Consider the following 20,807-nt stretch of genomic DNA (forward strand, 5'->3'; position numbering starts at 1 on the left):
TATATATATATACATATATATATATATATATATATATATATATATATATATATATGTATGTATTTATACATATATACATATATATATGTATACATATATATATGTATACATATATACATATATATGTATATATGTATGTGTGTGTGTGTGTGTGTGTGTGTGTGTGTAAATACAGTTGTGTATTTGTTAAAAATCCATCGTACAAAGAAAAAGCTGATATAGTTTGCAGTTGATACAGTTTGCGGTGTGAGCGGTTATACAACAACACCATCGCCTTATATAAGTGACCGAGCTGCTGGCCAATGGGAGCGCGCCTCGCCTGTCACGTGACAGCCCTGAGCCGACTTTGGGCGAAGCTTAGCAAGACGGAGCAGTTAGCCTTCGCAAGCTAGCGACTTGTTGGCGGCGCAGGCGACAACGTAGCTGTTTTTTGTTTTTGCCGGCTTTTTTTCACCAACACCTTTGACGACGCTCTTATAGGACCGCATAAATGGAGCGGACTACACCGGCAGTTGCTTCGAGGGCGGAAAAGCGGCTAGCTCGTCGTTAGCTTCGGCTGCTAGCTTGTGGAAATAACCTAACTTGACTGCACTTTCTTTGTTCAAACGTGTTTTATCCGTTTAACCGAGAACGTCGGATAGCCGCGTATTGGATATTATTCGGCTATGTTTGTTTAAAACGGAGGGATTTTAACACCGGCTCACTGGGCAGTGCGATATCGACATCGACCTTCCGAATACGCAATTGGTTTGAATAATAATGTTGTTTCGTGTTATCGTCATCGACCTTCCGAACACGCAATTGATTTGAATATTAACATTGTTCCGTGTTAAATTTGAAAAGTAACATTGTTCCGTGTTAAAACTTATAACAGCCCGTAAGTCAAAAACATAAGTCATATTGACGTCGAACCTAGGCACAATTTAGTTAGATTACCTTTTTTCCATGCTTAACTAGTTTTATAACGGCCAGAAAAAAGTAAACACAAGTGACCTTGATATCGACCCAAGGCGAAATTTAGTTTAATAACATTTTTTCAGTGCTAAACTAGTTGTATAACGGCGGGAAAATAGTACACACCAGTAACTTTGCGGTTGGAATTTAGTTGAATAATAAAATACAATTCTGTGCTAAAATGGTTGCGTTAACAGTCAGAAAATAGGAAACAAGTAATACTGATATCGAAGACGCAATCTAGTAGTTGAATTTCCACATGTTTCTGTGCTGAAGTAGTTGTGTAACGTCCAGAAAGTAGTAAACATAAGTGACATAGGAGGCGGAGAAGGGAGGGCAGGGGGGCGGACTCAACTGTATTACAAAATAGATGCAGAATGAATCTGAATCTGCGCCCAGCGGGCATTAGTGTTTCATATTCGGGTGTCCAGGAGCTTCTTTCTCTGGACACTATTTGAACTTTTAAGTTGAGTCGAGACTTTTGAGGAGAACCATGGAGGTCAGCTCTCACCCGGCAGCCCCGGGCATCTGCCCGGAGATGCTGGAGGTGGCGGAGGAGGCCAACCGGGCAGGGGACTTTAGCCTGGCGGCCGAGATCTACAGCTCGCAGCTGTCGGGCCTCCAGCAGCCGGACCGGGGCCTGTGCCTGCGGAAGGCCGACTCTCTGGCGCGCGCCGGCCGGATCTCAGAGGCGCTGGACTCGTACTGCACGGCGGCCGGCCTGGGCCAGCTTCGCCCGGAGGAGCTGACGCTGCTGGTGGAAAGTATCGCCCGGAGCCTCCGCGACAAGGAGCCGGGCCTGGGCGGGGACGAGGAGGAAGAGGACGACGGGGAGTGCGCCGGGAGCGAGATTTTGGATTTGTTCTCCTGTGGCCTCTGCCGGCGTCTCCTCCACGAGCCGTCCACCGTGGAATGTGGACACACCTTCTGCAGACGCTGCCTGGACACGGACTCGGTGACAGACTGTGTGCACTGCAAGCAGGCCCTCGTCAGGAAAGAGGGGCTACCCAATGGCCGGAGACTCAACGTGGTCCTCAGCAGCCTGCTGGACAAGCTGTTCGCCACCGAGAGCCAGGCCCGCAGGCTGTGGATGGAAGGGGAGGTTCTGTGGCACAACCGGGACCTGACTGGGGCCCTGCACAAGTACGACGAAGCCGTGGATTTGGGTAAGAAACACGACTTGTGGACCATTTCTGTTCATATTGTTTGCAAAACATGACCTACTTCTCTCTGCGGTGGTTCATGGTGTCACCAGCAGGTGGCGCCAGTAAGCTCCCTAGAGGTCAACTGTTATATGACTGCATGACGCACAGTCCTGTTGCCTAACTACAGCCCTGTTTCCATCCAAAGTTCCAAGCTCCGCATATTAAAACCTCAAAGTATGCGGTGGTACATTTTGATGATATTTGGAAAACTCTTTGTCAGCTTTGTGAATATTATCAGTTATCACATACATGTCTAAAGTGCAGTGTGGCCTGTAGCAAATTGTCAAAAAAAAAATAGGAAAAATGTAAGAAAAAGTGCACAATTTGATATTAATAATAGAATACATTTTGCAATGTATAAGCCAAAGCTGACAATACGTTTTGTCTTAGTAGGAGTCAGTTATATTTTTCTCCATGTAGACAACTTCCTTGTGGTCTACATAACATTTAATGGTGTTTTTGGGGCCCAAATGTAGCACAGATTGTTTTACAAACCATCTCCAAATCACTTTCTTTCAGGATGCGCCAGTTTGTGGGCTTTATTTACATGCCTCCACTGCGACAGTGTTTTCTCTGCGCCTACCTTTTTTTGTAGTTTGTATTAGAAATGGTAACAGCGAAGGATGAAAGTGCATGTACGAGCCAGTCTGCCCCACAAGAAGATAGAAGAAAAAAATAGCTTTTGGACTACAATGGCGGACGCGCACAATATCATATATGGATAATCCAGTGACCTCAACATTTATTTTCATATATATATATATATATATATATGTGTGTGTGTGTGTGTGTATATATATATATATATATATATATATATATATATATATATATATATATATATATATATATATATATATATATATATATATATATATATATATATATATATATATATATATATATATATATATATATATATATATATATATATATATATATATATATATATATATATATATATATATATATATATAATATAATATAAAATGACTGAGTACAGGCCAAAAGTTTGGACATGTGTTTGTAATATAAAACATGTTTTATGTACTAGTTTCTTCGAAATAGCCACCCAGTATAGCTCGGTTGGTAGAGCGGCCGTGCCAGCAACTTGAGAATTCCAGGTTCAATCCCCGCTTCCGCCATCCTAGTCACTGCTGTTGTGTCCTTGGGCAAGACATTTTACCCACCTGCTCCCAGTGCCACCCACACTGGTTTAAATGTAACTTAAATATTGGGTTTCACTATGTAAAAGTGCTTTCAGTCACTAGAGAAAAGCTCTATATAAATATAATTCACTTCACTTTGCACTGATTATTGTGTTTCATGCACACTCTTGGCATTCTCTCGATGAGCTTCAAGCACACCTGTGAAGTGAAAACCATTTTAGGTGACTGCCTCTTAAAGCTCGTCAAGAATGCCAAGAGTGTGCAAAGCAGTAATCACAGTTTGTCTAATATCAAAACAGAAATTTCCTTGTACTTGTGCAATGGCAACAAAGAGCATACCATACCAAGACAGGCAGGTTCCACCCCAACCTGGAATCTTGTCAATTTCGTTGAGAGGTCAGTTGATCAATTCCATTGTTTAGATTTCAGAGAGCAGTGCAAAAAGAAGCAACAAGCAAGTTAAGTCAAGACAAAACAAAGAAGCGAGCTAAAGGGAGAGGGGAAGGGGAGCGTCCGCCTTCGAAGAGTGCAGGTGAGAATAATAACATAAAGACCACACGTGTGAAAAATAGGCCATACATTTTTTGCTTGAAGAAAACAAAAAAAACAATATGATTTTTTTTTAATAAGTATACATAATTGTACATATAAAAAGTCAGGCTTTTGGCAGCGTCACCATCCTTGAGTCACTTGAGAAGAGCGCTATCCATCCATTTCCTACCGTTTGTCCCTTTTGAGGTCGCGGGGGGGTGCTTACATAAATATAATTCACTTCACACGTCAAAGTGGTGCACTCAGTAAAATATGAATTCATGAGGGTCACAGTAATCCTTATGGTCCAGTTCATCTTTAAAAAAAAATAAATAAATGTCTGTGTTTATTCCATTTCAACAACATGAACACATCACTTTTAGCTTTGGCTTGTTAGCATTAGCATTGGGTTTTGTAACACAAAAGGCGTGTCACTGACTAATTTTACAGCGTGTAACAAATAGGAAATATTTGATGTTTACCTTCATTCCACATGTTTACTACCTCCTCCGTATCTCAAACATTGACGTTTAGAAATCTGGCGGAATACTTTGTTCTTCTGTAAATGGATTTAAAAGCGTCTGTCCTCTTCTCGTAGTTTTGTGTATCTAAATTAGGTAATTTACAACATGAAACTGCACACTGCCGTATTTCCCTGACTATAGAGCGCACCGGCATATAAGCCGCACCCATTAAATCTTTAAAGAAATTTTTTTTTTTCCATATATTAGCTGAACTATAAGTTCCATATACGTTGTGAAATGAGTTATTTACACAAATATTTTTATTTGCATACCTTAATTGTTTGTAAACAGTGTCTGTAACACAGCAGTAAAACGGCTGATCAAATAAAACAGAAGTCATCGTCATTGACCCACGAGCTGCGCGAGCTAGCTCTCCAATCAGCTAAACAGACTCAAAAACTCCATGGTGACGTCTTGCTGAATTTCCGAAAAACTGAAAAACCCCAAAAAGAATGGCAGTATAAGTCAATAACACTCACTTGATCTACATTATAGGAGCATGTAAAAATTTGCACAAAAACACTCCTTTTACACATAGGAGGGTTTAGTAAGTAAGTATTGTTTTAGTTATATTGTAAAACTTACAAACGTTGCTTGGGGTGATGAATAAAAAGTCCATACAACTAGACAGGCTATAAGACGGAATGGCACTTCTACTTCTGGTTGAAAGCACTAAATGGAAGGACTTCAGTGAGTGAACTCATCCAAAAAATGGAGCAATAGCACAAACACGGCTTTTTAGCGTATTTATTTTTTTGTTGTTGTTTTTTCATTTAACTTCTTGCATTATGGCCGTCGGCAAAGAAAAATCCTCAAATTCCCCTCACCGTTTTATAAGCCGGAGGGTTCAAAGTGTATGAAAGAAGAAGCGCCGTGTGGTCCTGAATTTCTGGTATTAACAACGGGAGTTGGTATCAGCCCTGAAAAGAAGCACACGTAGTTACAGTCTGCTCTCTCACCCAAGGTATTTAATATGAATAAGGAGGAGAGGCCACATAACGTGACTAAACACTGAGGTGAGTTTCATAAGTCTTGGCTATTATTTAGGTCAAAGTTATGACGTCTCATGTAACTGCATTAGTCAGACTCTGCTCGTTCAAAGTGTGCTTTGGTCACCAAACACAATGTTCTCGTCTAGAATGTTCCCTCCTCACCGCAAACCATTTATTTACTTGCAACGTTTTTGTTTTGTTTTTAGATTACAAAAAGGTTATCCTCATTTCTTCCAAAGCCCTCCTACAAATGATGCCGTGTCAGATATTTGTGCTCCAGGATCAACACTGATGCATGCCAGTGTTCCTTCGCCAGGCGGCAAGGGCCCGTACGGTCTGGCGTCTGACACGTGGCGGCCACGCGTGATGACACCGTCTGTGTCTTGTTTACTACCACCACATGCCACTGCCGCTCATTCAAGGAAACGCCAAAGCCAAATATCAGATTGTAGCTCATTAGGGCTGTCAATCTCTGGGCACCACACCATTCCATTCAGAATCATCATTTAAAACAAACCAAGTCGTTACTTTTTAATTACATTAGGTGCCAATTCTCTGATTAAATACATTCCCCTGTAAAATAGATAACAGCTCTGATAAATGTATGTATTACTTAAAAGATACTTGGTTTTGTTAATAAAATTCTAGCCAAACATTTGATAAAGTCAAATAAGGCAAAAATAATTTAATAGTCAAATAAGGCAAAAAGAAGTATCCAATACTTCTCTCTTTTCTTATATATATATGTGTATGTACATATATATATAATATATATATATATATATATACATACATACACAGACTCATATTGCTGTGTAAATAACTCAGTCCATGACGATGACTTCTGTTTTGTTCATTCAGCTGTTTTACTGCGGTTTGGAAATAATACAGGTATGAAAATAAATATTTGCATTAACATTTTTTTTATATAAATAATAGGGGTGTAACGGTACACAAAAATTTCGGTTTGGTACGTACCTCGGTTTAGAGGTCACGGTTCGGTTAATTTTCGGTACAGTAAGAAAACAAATATACTTTTTTGGGGGGGTTATTTACCAAATTTGTAAACAATGGCATAACGTACATATACACACACAGGGTCCATTGGCAAGGTTAATGTGGTCAACATTTATAGAATAAAAACTAAATAAGATAAGGCTCAGGGTGGTTTCATAAAAAAACCTTTCTACTTATGAAGTGCTTTTTTTTGATTGATTGAGACTTTTATTAGTAGATTGCACAGTACAGTACATATTATGTACAATTGACCACTGAATGCAAACACCCCAATTGAAGTCGGGGTCCACCTTCATCAACACCACCCCAAGCCTGGCTAACTTGGCCATCATGTCCATGACTGGCCTTTTTCAAATCGTGTTATACCGTTCACTTATCAGTAGCTGTAGTTTGACCCTGGAACAGATGAAATGATTGGTTTAAAGCAGCGCGTGATGGACCACAGGCTCCGTCGGACTGGAACGTGCTCCGTGCAAGTGGCGGCTGTAATAAAAGGCTCCCTGCAGATACCATCGTGTCGATCATGTTGCGCGCGTGGCCTCACTCGCCGCTGCCACCACCACGTGACTCCACGCCGCGTGTCACCTCACCACGCCGCGTGGCCTACTTCTGTCCAACCTGACCCCGCTCCTCTCCTGTCTCTTTGTGCACAGCGCCCCCCTCAGGCAGGCTGCTGTGCCAGCGGGCCGAGCTGCACCTGGAGATGGAGAGCTGCACCCAGGCTCTGCAGGACGCCAGCAGCCTCTGCAGGATGAAGCCTCTCTGGCCCAGGGTGAGAGCAATATTCTTTCATCAGCTCCTTTTCTTAAGTTTTAAAGACAGTAAACACATTCTATTAGTGGGGCTTATGTTCCAAGACCCTACTCTTGGCTTAAAATGCTACTGTAAATCATTTTAAATGCACTTTTACACAAATAGTTTTGTACAGTTGCACATGGCATCTTGTCAAAGACAGCGCCCTCTGCTGGATTCATAGCTGCGGCACAGTTTGCTATGCAAATGTCGCCAGCAAACAACTTTGAATTGAAGTTAATATTTAAATCAAACAGATAATGTGTAAATATGGGTTGAGTGTGGGGGGATAGTCAGCTTTCTAACTTGCAGTCCTGAATGTGGTTGTTGAGTGAGAGTGCTCCAAATTGCCAGTTTTATTTATCCCATTCTAAATGAATTCATGGTTTTCAAAAATAAATGGGAAAAATGTTTACATTTGATGCACCACAAAATACCAAATGATTATATTTTAATATTAATAATTTATTTTATCATTTTATCTATCAATAATTAGAAATAAATATTTACATTTATAGTAATGATTATATACTTATTATATTTCAATTATATAATTTTAAAAACATCTATATATTACATATACTAAATATAAAATTTCTAGTTTATAATCAAAATAAATATTTAATTTTAAATATAATATACGGTATTATATAATACAAACAATTGTGAGAATCTGTTTGAAGCAATTCTGAATCAAATTGTCACCCCAAGAATAGTGGGTGGGGTGGGAGGGGGGGATGTGTACGTTTGATGCACCACAAAATACCAAATTATTATATTTTAATTTAAGTATAAATTATTTATTATTTTAACAATCAATTACAAATAAATATTAATTATTGTACTAATGATTATTTATACACACACACATATATATATATATATACGTATGTATATTAGGGATGTCCCGATCCAGGTTTTTGCACTTCCGATCCGATACCGATATGGTTTTTGCACTTACGATCCGATACCGATACTGGCCTATCCGAGCATTTATTACAATTTAAAGTTATTTAGCCTACTTAGTTGTCAGATTCATGCTGAAAAGTATTTTAGTACTCTTGATAACAACCAGCCAGCTGAATTAGGTGAGTTTGAGTAATACACAATAGTTGGTATTCAAGGATAAACACAAATTATCAGAAATTATACATGACAAAGAGAAATGGCATCATTAAACAGTAAAAAAGTGAACAGTATAAAGTGCAAATAAGGCTGTAAACATTATTAAAAAAAGCAAAAGACACAAACAACCTGAGTGGGATAAAATGTCTATAACTCAGCATCAATACTTGCTCTTGGACAAGTGTAAATAAAAAAAATATATATATATATATATCCACATTCCCTTCAATTGTTTTCCCCAGTCAGGGGGGGCAAACACTTGACGTCCAAGCATAATAGGGAGATTCTTTCTAACATAGACGAGCACTTCAAGATGCTCAGGTGTCAGCCAGCTCCTGTGTTCATCTATGATGAATGCTGAAAAGCCTCTCACTCGCAAGATTCATGAAAATGTCTTACAACTTTACCACCACGCTTGACTTTATTGTGGCATGTTTTGCACTCCACCTCTTCATCTTTTTCGTTTTGTAGGATAAAATAATCCCACACAGCTGACATTTTTACCGTAACATTTAATTCACACGGCCGTCTGAACGTTTAGAACGCAGACCTGTGGATGTTTTGAAGGTGTTCTGGAAAATGCGGAACGGAGTTTAGGGAGCAGCAGAAGAGTGGAATGTATTATTTTAAATCGGTGTGTTGGGAAACACGGACTGGAGTTTTATTAAAAACTGGATCTGGATCGGCATTTTCCCACGCCTTGCCGATACGCATTTTTTTGGCAAATTTCGGCGGCTGATCCGATCAAAATATCGGATTGGGACAACCCTAGTGTGTGTGTGTGTGTGTGTGTGTGTGTGTGTGTGTGTGTGTGTGTGTGTGTGTGTGTGTGTGTGTGTGTGTGTGTGTGTGTGTGTGTGTGTGTGTGTGTGTGTGTGTGTGTGTGTGTGTGTGTGTGTGTGTGTGTGTATATGTGTGTGTATATATATATATATGTGTGTGTGTATATATATATATATATATATATATGTGTGTATATATATATATGTGTGTATATATATATATATATATATATATGTGTGTATATATATATATATATATATATGTGTATATATATGTATATATATATGTGTATATATATGTATATATAATTTCAATCATATAATTTTAAAAACATTAATATATATAGTAGATTTAAAATAAATATTTAATTACAAAAAAAGTACTATATAATATAAACAAATAAGTACAATTTTGAGAATAGATTCTGAATCGAATTGTCACCCCAAGAATCGTAAGTGAGGCAAAAATTCTTGTAATATTTACGTTTGGTACCACATAGTTTACAGTTTTATGTTGACACCCAAAACGTTCTTTCCTTTTACAATCCGTGTTAAATTGCTTTGAGTCTCTGGAGAAAAGTGCTACATAAATACAAGGGGGTAAGAAATCAGAAGATGCCTGGTCTTGTCCCAACATGCAAAGGAGCCGTGATGATGAGTGTGCTCTTCCTCCAGGCTCACTACCTGAAGGCCACCACGCTGAGTCGAGCGGGTCGCAACGACGAGGCCTTGCAGGAGTACTTCCTGTGTGTGGCGCTCAAGCCCAACTGGACCAAAGTCAAGCTGGAGGCTCAGAAGGTAAGAACAGCTCCATCCTGTGTCCGCATCATCCGCCGGCTTCACGCTCACCTCGCCGCTTTCTTTCGTTTGTTTTAACCGCTCAGGTCCTCAGCCAACTCTTCTCCTCCGTGTTCGAGAACCAAGACGTGCCCACGCCGCTGCACCCGCTGCAGGGCGGCACGGCCACACGCCTCTTCAAGCCGCCCGCCCTGCTGAGGTCGCTCAGCCCGCTCACACAGCCTTCATCCTCACAGGTGAGTCCTCTCACAGCAGCAGCACACTTCCTGCCCCCTTCACAATAAGGCCACAAAATACAGGCTTGCTTTAAAGCTCTTATTTTATAGCTTTACTATGCTTTGACTTGAGATACTGGTCCAAAGATGTGTTGCACCAATACATGTGAGGATGTTTCATTTTATGCATCACACGACAAGCTGGAAAAATAAGTCTCAATGTGAACAGAATTGTATTGTTGTTATTATTATTTGTTGTTTCAAATCATATTTCAAGTGATTTTAATATCCATCCACATAATGGTGATCGCTTTGTGCCTGGTCTAACTTCAAGCCCATGGCAAAGCAATTATTATGATGATGACATGATCTTATATCTCTTACATGTGTCCAGGACTCTGACTTGTGCGGGACTACAAGCTCCTCTGAGGACCAGCCGTCCTCCAGACTCTCTCTGGTCCCCGCTGAGACCACCGAGGGCAGCAAGAGTCTGGCTGCTGTCCTGGCCTCAGTCGCAGCGCCCCCTAGTGGTCTGAAGAGGAAGCAAAGTGAGGACGCAGCCCCGCACCCTCCTGCCAAGCTGCTCAAATCTGGTAGGGTTCATGTATTTTGCAGATGGGACAAAAACAGAGTAGCGAGTGCTAAAAAGAAGTCAAAAATATGTATATTTTTTAAAAACGGTACAAAAAGGTGTGTGTGTGTGTTGAAAGTGACGTAAGAGCAAGGTTAACAGAGAAGCCACTAGATGGCAAAAGAGAATGTTTCAGGACATAACAGGTTTATGTTTTTGTCCCACAGCCGAGCGGAGCGGCGTGAGGACGTCAGCAGGAAGTGTCAGTGTTCCACTGGAGCTGTTGGACAGCGGTGACATGGAGTGTTCTCTTTGCATGAGGTGATTGTCTGTCTGCCAGCTGCCATTGTCCCGATTGATGCCGTGTCGCCAACCGCCTCCTTTTGCTCCTCCAGGTTGTTCTACGAGCCGGTGGCCACGCCCTGCGGACACACCTTCTGCCTCAAGTGTCTGGAGCGCTGCCTGGACCACACCCCCAACTGTCCTCTGTGCAAGGAGAACCTATCTGAGGTGAGTCTTCTCCTCAGACAACATTTTTGCTTCTGCTGAGCTCTGAGCTCACCATCTTGTCTTGGCTAGTGTCTGGCAACCCGAGGATACAACAAGACGCTGCTGATGGAGGAGGTGCTGCTGCGCTACCTCAGCAAGGAGCTGGCGGAGAGGAAGACCATCCACGAGGAGGAGATGAAGGAGCTCTCCAAGTCAGTCTTCCACTGACGTCATGCCTGTCCCCCTTTGTTCCATGTTGCTCATCTTCTTTGTCCTGCAGCCTGACGCAGGAAGTGCCCATCTTTGTGTGCACCATGGCCTTCCCCACCATCCCCTGCCCGCTGCACGTCTTCGAGCCCCGCTACCGCCTCATGATCCGCCGCTCCATGGAGACGGGCACCAAGCAGTTTGGCATGTGCATCGCCGACCAGCTCAAAGGCTTCGCCGACTACGGCTGCATGCTCCAGGTGACATCATTTCTTTCCCAAGTGACATAAAGAACATTGTAACCCTAAACAAATAACAATCAAACAGAAATATCATATTTGTTTGTATGTGAAGAAAAAATATTTTTATATATTTTGTTAGTTTTTCCAAATATAACCTTTGTGAAAGTGACAAAAAGAACACTAACGTAAAAAAAAAATGTATGGGAAAAAAACTACAAAATATATATATTTTTTATTATAAATGCAAACAAATTATGACAAAAAGTAGTGTAAAATGTGTAAATACAATTAATATAAATTTTAAGAGGAATGTTTTCATATATTTTGTTAATTTCACATCTATAACCTTTGTGAAAAGGACGAAGAGCATCGTAACGCTAAACAAATAAAAATCAGTTAAAAAAACTAACAAAATATATAAATCTTTTTTTTTTAATATATGTATATTTTCTTTATTAAAAAAAAATATATATACATTTATTATTTTTTGTTAAAAAAAATAAATATATATATATATTATATATATACTTTTTTTGTATTATTTTTTTATTTTGTCAATTTTTTAAAATTTAATCTTTGTGAAAGTGACAAAAAGAACACTAACATTAAAACACATTTTTATAGAAAAAACAGTACAATTAAATTGTAAATGCCAAACAATAATATAAAAGCAGTATAAAATATATAAATACAAATATTTTTAATTTTAAGAAAAAAGTTGTCATTTTTTGTTAGTTTCTCAAATATAACATTTGTGTGAGTGACGAGTTTTGCTCACTGCAAACAAAACAAAAATAAAGTACAAAAAATATATATAAATCTTTTTTACAATTAGCATTTATGAAAGGGACAAAATGAGCTTAGTAAATGCTTGAAGACACATAAAATAAAAACTAATATACAAATTATTGGAACTTAGAAATACATTTAAAGAAGTAATAAAGTTTTCATATATTTAGTTAGTTTTCCAAATATAGCGTTAGTTAAAGGCCTACTGAAAGCCACTACTAGCCACCACACAGTCTGATAGTTTATATATGAATGATGAAATATTAACATTGCAACACATGCCAATACGGCCGCTTTAGTTTACTAAATTACAATTTTAAATTTCCCGGGAGTTTTTCCTTGATAATGTCGTGTAATGATGACGTGTAGGCGTGACGTCACGGACTGTTAGGAAATATGAGCGCTGCACACACACACAGCTAAAAGTCGTCTGCTTTAATGGCATAATTACACAGTGTTTTGGAGCTCTGTGTTGCTGAATCTTTTGCAATTTTTCTCAGTCTGAATAACTGTTTTTGTTGGAGGCTCCCATTAAAATCAAAGTGAATATGTGAGGAGCCATCAACATGTGACGTCATCGTCAGCGACTTCTGGTAGAGGCAAGGCTATTGTCTTAACTCCGACAGTTGCCAACTTTATCTTGGATGTTCTCTACTAAATCCTTTCAGCAAAAATATGGCAATATCGCTAAATGATGAAGTATGACACATAGAATGGAGCTGCTATCCCCGTTTAAATAAGAACATCTCATTTTAGTAGGCCTTTAGAGTTACAAAAAGAGCGTAAAAAATAAAAAAATCGTATTTAAACAGAAAAAAAAATTACCGGTAATAGAAATGCATTTTTAATTTTAGGACAATAGGTTTTATGTAGTTTGTTGATTTCTCAACTACAGAAGTGTGAAAGTGACTGCAATTAAAATATACATATATTTATTGAGAAAAAAAATTCAAAATTATAAATACAAAAAATAACTAAACGGTGTAAAATTAATAATTATTTTTTACTTATGTTAAGAAACAATATATTTTGTTAGTTTTTCAAATATAACAAAATGTGAAATTGAGAAAAATAAAAAAGATGTACAAAAAATTTAAGGAAAACAAATTCATTGAAAAAAGTAAATCATATTTCCCAGTTAGTTAGTTAGTGACTCTGCCAAGAACATAAGTCAGTGTAAGAAGAACAGACCTAAAAGAACATAAGTCAGTGTAAGAAGAACAGACCTAAAAGAACATAAGTCAGTGTAAGAAGAATCAGACAGACCTAAAAGAACATAAGTCAGTGTAAGAAGAGCAGACCTAAAAGAACATAAGTCAGTGTAAGAATAGCAGACCTAAAAGAACATGAGTCAGTGTAAGAAGAGCAGACCTAAAAGAACATAAGTCAGTGTAAGAAGAGCAGACCTAAAAGAACATAAGTCAGTGTAAGAAGAGCAGACCTAAAAGAACATAAGTCAGTGTAAGAAGAGCAGACCTAAAAGAACATAAGTCAGTGTAAGAAAAGCAGACCTAAAAGAACATAAGTCAGTGTAAGAAGAGCAGACCTAAAAGAACATAAGTCAGTGTAAGAAGAGCAGACCTAAAAGAACATAAGTCAGTGTAAGAAGAGCAGACCTAAAAGAACATAAGTCAGTGTAAGAAGAGCAGACCTAAAAGAACATAAGTCAGTGTAAGAAGAGCAGACCTAAAAGAACATGAGTCAGTGTAAGAAGAGCAGACCTAAAAGAACATAAGTCAGTGTAAGAAGAGCAGACCTAAAAGAACATAAGTCAGTGTAAGAAGAGCAGACCTAAAAGAACATAAGTCAGTGTAAGAAGAGCAGACCTAAAAGAACATAAGTCAGTGTAAGAAGAGCAGACCTAAAAGAACATAAGTCAGTGTAAGAAGAGCAGACCTAAAAGAACATAAGTCAGTGTAAGAAGAGCAGACCTAAAAGAACATGAGTCAGTGTAAGAAGAGCAGACCTAAAAGAACATAAGTCAGTGTAAGAAGAGCAGACCTAAAAGAACATAAGTCAGTGTAAGAAGAGCAGACCTAAAAGAACATAAGTCAGTGTAAGAAGAGCAGACCTAAAAGAACATAAGTCAGTGTAAGAAGAGCAGACCTAAAAGAACATAAGTCAGTGTAAGAAGAGCAGACCTAAAAGAACATAAGTCAGTGTAAGAAGAGCAAACCTAAAAGAACATAAGTCAGTGTAAGAAGAGCAGACCTAAAAGAACATGAGTCAGTGTAAGAAGAGCAGACCTAAAAGAACATAAGTCAGTGTAAGAAGAGCAGACCTAAAAGAACATGAGTCAGTGTAAGAAAAGCAGACCTAAAAGAACATAAGTCAGCGTAAGAAGAGCAGACCTAAAAGAACACAAGTCAGCGTAAGAAGAGCAGACCTAAAAGAACATAAGTCGGTGTAAGAAGAGCAGACCTAAAAGAACATGAGTCAGTGTAAGAAGAGCAGACCTAAAAGAACATAAGTCAGTGTAAGAAGAGCAGACCTAAAAGAACATGAGTCAGTGTAAGAAGAGCAGACATAAAAGAACATAAGTCAGTGTAAGAAGAGCAGACCTAAAAGAACATAAGTCAGTGTAAGAAGAGCAGATCTAAAAGAACATAAGTCAGTGTAAGAAGAGCAGGCCTAAAAGAACATAAGTCAGTGTAAGAAGAGCAGACCTAAAAGAACATAAGTCAGTGTAAGAAGAGCAGACCTAAAAGAACATGAGTCAGTGTAAGAAGAGCAGACCTAAAAGAACATAAGTCAGTGTAAGAAGAGCAGACCTAAAAGAACATAAGTCAGTGTAAGAAGAGCAGACATAAAAGAACATAAGTCAGTGTAAGAAGAGCAGACCTAAAAGAACATAAGTCAGTGTAAGAAGAGCAGACCTAAAAGAACATGAGTCAGTGTAAGAAGAGCAGACATAAAAGAACATAAGTCAGTGTAAGAAGAGCAGACCTAAAAGAACATGAGTCAGTGTAAGAAGAGCAGACCTAAAAGAACATAAGTCAGTGTAAGAAGAGCAGACCTAAAAGAACATAAGTCAGTGTAAGAAGAGCAGACCTAAAAGAACATAAGTCAGTGTAAGAAGAGCAGACCTAAAAGAACATAAGTCAGTGTAAGAAGAGCAGACCTAAAAGAACATAAGTCAGTGTAAGAAGAGCAGACCTAAAAGAACATAAGTCAGTGTAAGAAGAGCAGACCTAAAAGAACATAAGTCAGTGTAAGAAGAGCAGACCTAAAAGAACATAAGTCAGTGTAAGAAGAGCAGACCTAAAAGAACATAAGTCAGTGTAAGAAGAATCAGACCTAAAAGAACATAAGTCAGTGTAAGAAGAGCAGACATAAAAGAACATAAGTCAGTGTAAGAAGAGCAGACCTAAAAGAACATGAGTCAGTGTAAGAAGAGCAGACCTAAAAGAACATAAGTCAGTGTAAGAAGAGCAGACCTAAAAGAACATAAGTCAGTGTAAGAAGAGCAGACCTAAAAGAACATAAGTCAGTGTAAGAAGAGCAGACCTAAAAGAACATAAGTCAGTGTAAGAAGAGCAGACCTAAAAGAACATAAGTCAGTGTAAGAAGAATCAGACCTAAAAGAACATAAGTCAGTGTAAGAAGAGCAGACCTAAAAGAACATAAGTCAGTGTAAGAAGAGCAGACCTAAAAGAACATGAGTCAGTGTAAGAAGAGCAGACCTAAAAGAACATAAGTCAGTGTAAGAAGAGCAGACCTAAAAGAACATAAGTCAGTGTAAGAAGAGCAGACCTAAAAGAACATAAGCCAGTGTAAGAAGAGCAGACCTAAAAGAACATAAGTCAGCGTAAGAAGAGCAGACCTAAAAGAACATAAGTCAGTGTAAGAAGAGCAGACCTAAAAGAACATAAGTCAGTGTAAGAAGAGCAGACCTAAAAGAACATAAGTCAGTGTAAGAAGAGCAGACCTAAAAGAACATAAGTCAGTGTAAGAAGAGCAGACCTAAAAGAACATAAGTCAGTGTAAGAAGAGCAGACCTAAAAGAACATAAGTCAGTGTAAGAAGAGCAGACCTAAAAGAACATAAGTCAGCGTAAGAAGAGCAGACCTAAAAGAACATAAGTCAGCGTAAGAAGAGCAGACCTAAAAGAACATAAGTCAGTGTAAGAAGAGCAGACCTAAAAGAACATAAGTCAGTGTAAGAAGAGCAGACCTAAAAGAACATAAGTCAGTGTAAGAAGAGCAGACCTAAAAGAACATAAGTCAGTGTAAGAAGAGCAGACCTAAAAGAACATAAGTCAGTGTAAGAAGAGCAGACCTAAAAGAACATAAGTCAGTGTAAGAAGAGCAGACCTAAAAGAACATAAGTCAGTGTAAGAAGAGCAGACCTAAAAGAACATAAGTCAGTGTAAGAAGAGCAGACCTAAAAGAACATAAGTCAGTGTAAGAAGAGCAGACCTAAAAGAACATAAGTCAGTGTAAGAAGAGCAGACCTAAGACATGATTTTAAAGAAGAGTCTCTCTCCTCCCTCTTCAGGTTCAGGACGTCAAGTTCTTCCCTGACGGCCGCTCGGTGGTGGAGACTGTGGGCGTGTCTCGCTTCAAAGTCTTAAGTCACGGCCAAAGGGACGGCTACCACACGGCCAAGATCGAATACCTGGAGGACAAAAAGGTGCGTGAGGAAATCACCTGTCGGAGTGGGCCTCCTATTTCACACACCTGCTTGTGTCCAGGTGGAGGGGGAGGAGCTTAGTGAGCTGCTGAAGCTGCATGACGCCGTGTACGATCAGGCCAACAACTGGTTCACCTCGCTCAAAGACAACATGAAGAGTCAGATTCTCAGCCACTTTGGACACCTGCCTGGGAAAGACCCAAACCCTCAGGTGAGCAGCTGGAGCTAGCAGGCCGCATTTCACTTCTGGTGGATCCTACAGGCCACTCCAAGTGGAATATTAATATAATAATAATAATATTAATAATACATTCTGGTGGATCCTACAGGCCACTCCAAGTGGAATATTAATATAATAATAATAATATTAATAATACATTCTGGTGGATCCTACAGGCCACTCCAAGTGGAATATTAATATAATAATAATAATATTAATAATAATACATTCTGATGGATCCTACAGGCCACTCCAAGTGGAATATTTCATAGAATAATAATAATAATACATTCTGATGAGTCCTACAGGCCAGTCCAAGTGGAATATTAATATAATAATAATAATATTAATAATAATACATTCTGGTGGATCCTACAGGCCACTCCAAGTGGAATATTAATATAATAATAATATTAATAATAATACATTCTGGTGGATCCTACAGGCCACTCCAAGTGGAATATTTCATAGAATAATAATAATAATACATTCTGATGAGTCCTACAGGCCAGTCCAAGTGGAATATTTCATAGAATAATAATATTAATAATAATACATTCTGATGGGTCCTACAGGCCACTCCAAGTGGAATATTTCATAGAATAATAATAATAATACATTCTGGTGGATCCTACAGGCCACTCCAAGTGGAATATTTCATAGAATAATAATAATAATAATAAATTCTGATGAGTCCTACAGGCCAGTCCAAGTGGAATATTAATATAATAATAATAATACATTCTGATGGGTCCTACAGGCCAGTCCAAGTGGAATATTTCATAGAATAATAATAATAATAATAATAATACATTCTGATGGGTCCTACAGGCCAGTCCAAGTGGAATATTAATATAATAATAATAATACATTCTGATGGGTCCTACAGGCCAGTCCAAGTGGAATATTTCATAGAATAATAATAATAATAATACATTCTGATGGGTCCTACAGGCCAGTCCAAGTGGAATATTAATATAATAATAATAATAATACATTCTGATGGGTCCTACAGGCCAGTCCAAGTGGAATATTTCATAGAATAATAATAATAATAATACATTCTGATGGGTCCTACAGGCCAGTCCAAGTGGACCAGCCTGGTGCTGGTGGCTGCTGGCTGTCCTCCCCCTGGAGAACCGGGCCCAGCTCACCATCTTGTCCATGAGCAGTCTGAAGGGTCGTCTCCTCGCCATCCGCAAGGTCCTCATCTTCGTCACACGCAAGAGGCCACGATGATGATGATGATGATGATGACCTCACATCAATGGACTGACTTCTTCATCTCCTGCTTCCTGGACAGCAGCACACATGACCATACATGGTCACATGACCATACATGGTCACATGACCATACATGGTCACATGACCATACATGGTCACATGACCATACATGGTCACCTCCTAGCATCCTTCTCATCTTCTTCACCTGCAGCCCCCCTGCTTATTTCTTACAAACACCTTCCAGAACTTTCTTCTGCCCACGTGGAAAATGATCTATTTTTAAAAAGATGTTAAAAGTATTATATATATTTTTATTTTGCTAAACATCTTTTAAATTTGATTAAATATAATTAAAGATATGTTTTCTTTAAACCATTTTTTAAATTAAACATTTGAAGTATTTTACAAAGTATTATTTGGTATAATAATTATGTTAGAACAGTTGCTTCTGCTTGCAGTTGGACTAAAAACTTCTTTTTAAAAATGGATTCTCTTTCAACAAACATAAATTTCAGGCAACAACAAAAAAAACATTCTTAAAATTGTATTTTGTTAAAAGTCAATCCATCCATTTTTTGCCGCTTGTCCCTCTGGATTTTTGTTGTGCAGCCTAACTACTCTTGTAGCAACTTTCTTTTTCTTTTTGAACAACTTGGACGAAGGAAGTGGAACTTTGAAACATTTCAAATGGTTTCTGCAGAGGAGACTTACTTCCCTGACATCCAACATGGACTCCAGTTGTCCCTCCGCTCCTCTGACTACCTTTTTTATCGCCAATAAACAAAATGTAATCATCAAAGTCTCATCTTTAATCAACTCCAACTCTATTTCCTTTGCAGCAACAACACCACACAGGCAGACGTTATGACGTCACGACTTCCAAATCATAGCTCACCTGCACCTTGTGGCCACAGGGGGGCAGTGTTGTCAATGAAGTCAAATTGTGGCCGACACTGCAATGAGGTGGCGACTTGTCCAAGGTGTATCCCGTCTTCCGCCCGATTGCAGCTAAGATAGGCGCCAGCGCCCCCCGCGACCCCAAAAGGGAATAAGCAGTAGAAAATGGATGGATGGACTGCAAATGTTGCTATCGGTCCGATACGGATACCAATACTTAGTCCATCCAGAAATTGTTTTTCCACATTTTCTTCTGTTGCAACATTACAATGGAATACATTCATTTTTGTCCTCAAAATTCTATACACAATACCATCCATCCATTTCCTTACGCTTATTTCGTTTGGAGTTGTGGGGGGCGCTGGAGCCTATCTCAACTACAATCGGGCGGAAGGGGTGTACACCCTGGACAAGACGCCACCTCATCACAAGGCCAACACAGACAACATTCACACACTAGGGACCATTTAGTGTTGCCAATCAACCTATCCCCAGGTGCATGTCTTTGGAGGTGGGAGGGGCCTATCCCCAGGTGCATGTCTTTGGAAGTGGGAGGGGCCTATCCCCAGGTGCATGTCTTTGGAGGTGGGAGGGGCCTATCCCCAGGTGCATGTCTTTGGAGGTGGGAGGGGCCTATCCCCAGGTGCATGTCTTTGGAGGTGGGAGGAAGCCGGAGTACCCGGAGGAACCCACGCAGTCACGGGGAGAACATCCAAACTCCACACAGAAAAATACCGAGCCCGGGATTGAACCCAGGACTACTCAGGACCTTCGTATTGTGAGTCACAGGCACTGACCCCTCTGCCACCGTGCTGCCATACACACAATACCCCGTAATGAAAAAGTTTTTTTCGGAAATCTTTGCAAATGTAAACTAAATTAGTGACATCCTGGTTGAAGTGACTGTGACGTCACAACTTTCCAATCCATTAGCGCACCTGCGCCTTGTGGCCACATGGGGGCAGTGTTGGCAATAAAGTCAAATTGTGGCCGACGCTGCAAATGTTGGTATCGATCCGATACTTAGTGTGTCCAGAAAGTATTCGCAGCACTTCGTTTCCTCATTTTCGTCTGTTACGACCTTAAAATGGAATACTAATAATAATTGAGGAATGGTATTACGAAATTCCCTTAATTTCGGGAAAAACTGGGAATTTTTCCAGCTAAAAAAAAAAACTTTGTTCCGGTCCTGATTAAGAGGAATGTTTTGACGGTAGAATGTTTGAAACGGGTTGACAAATGTGGGAGGAGTAGTCCATAGAAAATAGGGTGGAAATAGGCCTTTGGAAAACATGACATTCTGGGAATTCCTGGAAATTTTTTTGAACTTGGAAAGATGATAGTTTGAATATCCAGGATTGTGGATTGTGTTGAAGGTGGAATGGTTTGAATCGGTTGAAAAATGTGGAAATGGGGGACCTTTGAAAAATGG

At 39.3% G+C, this 20,807-nt stretch overlaps 1 protein-coding gene across 2 annotated transcripts; it reads left to right on the plus strand.

Moving 5' to 3' along the window:
- Positions 1 to 303: 303 nt before the first annotated feature.
- lonrf2 (LON peptidase N-terminal domain and ring finger 2) lies at positions 304 to 19,277 on the plus strand. 2 transcript variants are annotated; one of them, XM_061918233.1, is made up of 12 exons: positions 304 to 2,120; positions 7,046 to 7,164; positions 9,767 to 9,889; positions 9,976 to 10,125; positions 10,499 to 10,697; positions 10,903 to 10,996; positions 11,071 to 11,185; positions 11,255 to 11,376; positions 11,445 to 11,631; positions 16,900 to 17,034; positions 17,096 to 17,245; positions 17,563 to 17,604. In XM_061918233.1, exons 1-12 carry the CDS (start codon positions 1,448 to 1,450, stop codon positions 17,587 to 17,589), a joined length of 2,094 nt encoding a protein of 697 aa, XP_061774217.1. In that variant the 5' UTR covers positions 304 to 1,447; the 3' UTR covers positions 17,590 to 17,604. The 2 variants fall into 2 exon arrangements, with proteins under 2 accessions (XP_061774217.1, XP_061774216.1); XM_061918232.1 differs by lacking the exon at positions 17,563 to 17,604 and adding an exon at positions 18,335 to 19,277 and having other exon boundaries at positions 305 to 2,120.
- Positions 19,278 to 20,807: the final 1,530 nt, after the last annotated feature.

The sequence above is a fragment of the Nerophis ophidion genome, linkage group LG13 (genome assembly GCF_033978795.1).
Source record: "Nerophis ophidion isolate RoL-2023_Sa linkage group LG13, RoL_Noph_v1.0, whole genome shotgun sequence".
NCBI lineage: Eukaryota > Metazoa > Chordata > Actinopteri > Syngnathiformes > Syngnathidae > Nerophis > Nerophis ophidion.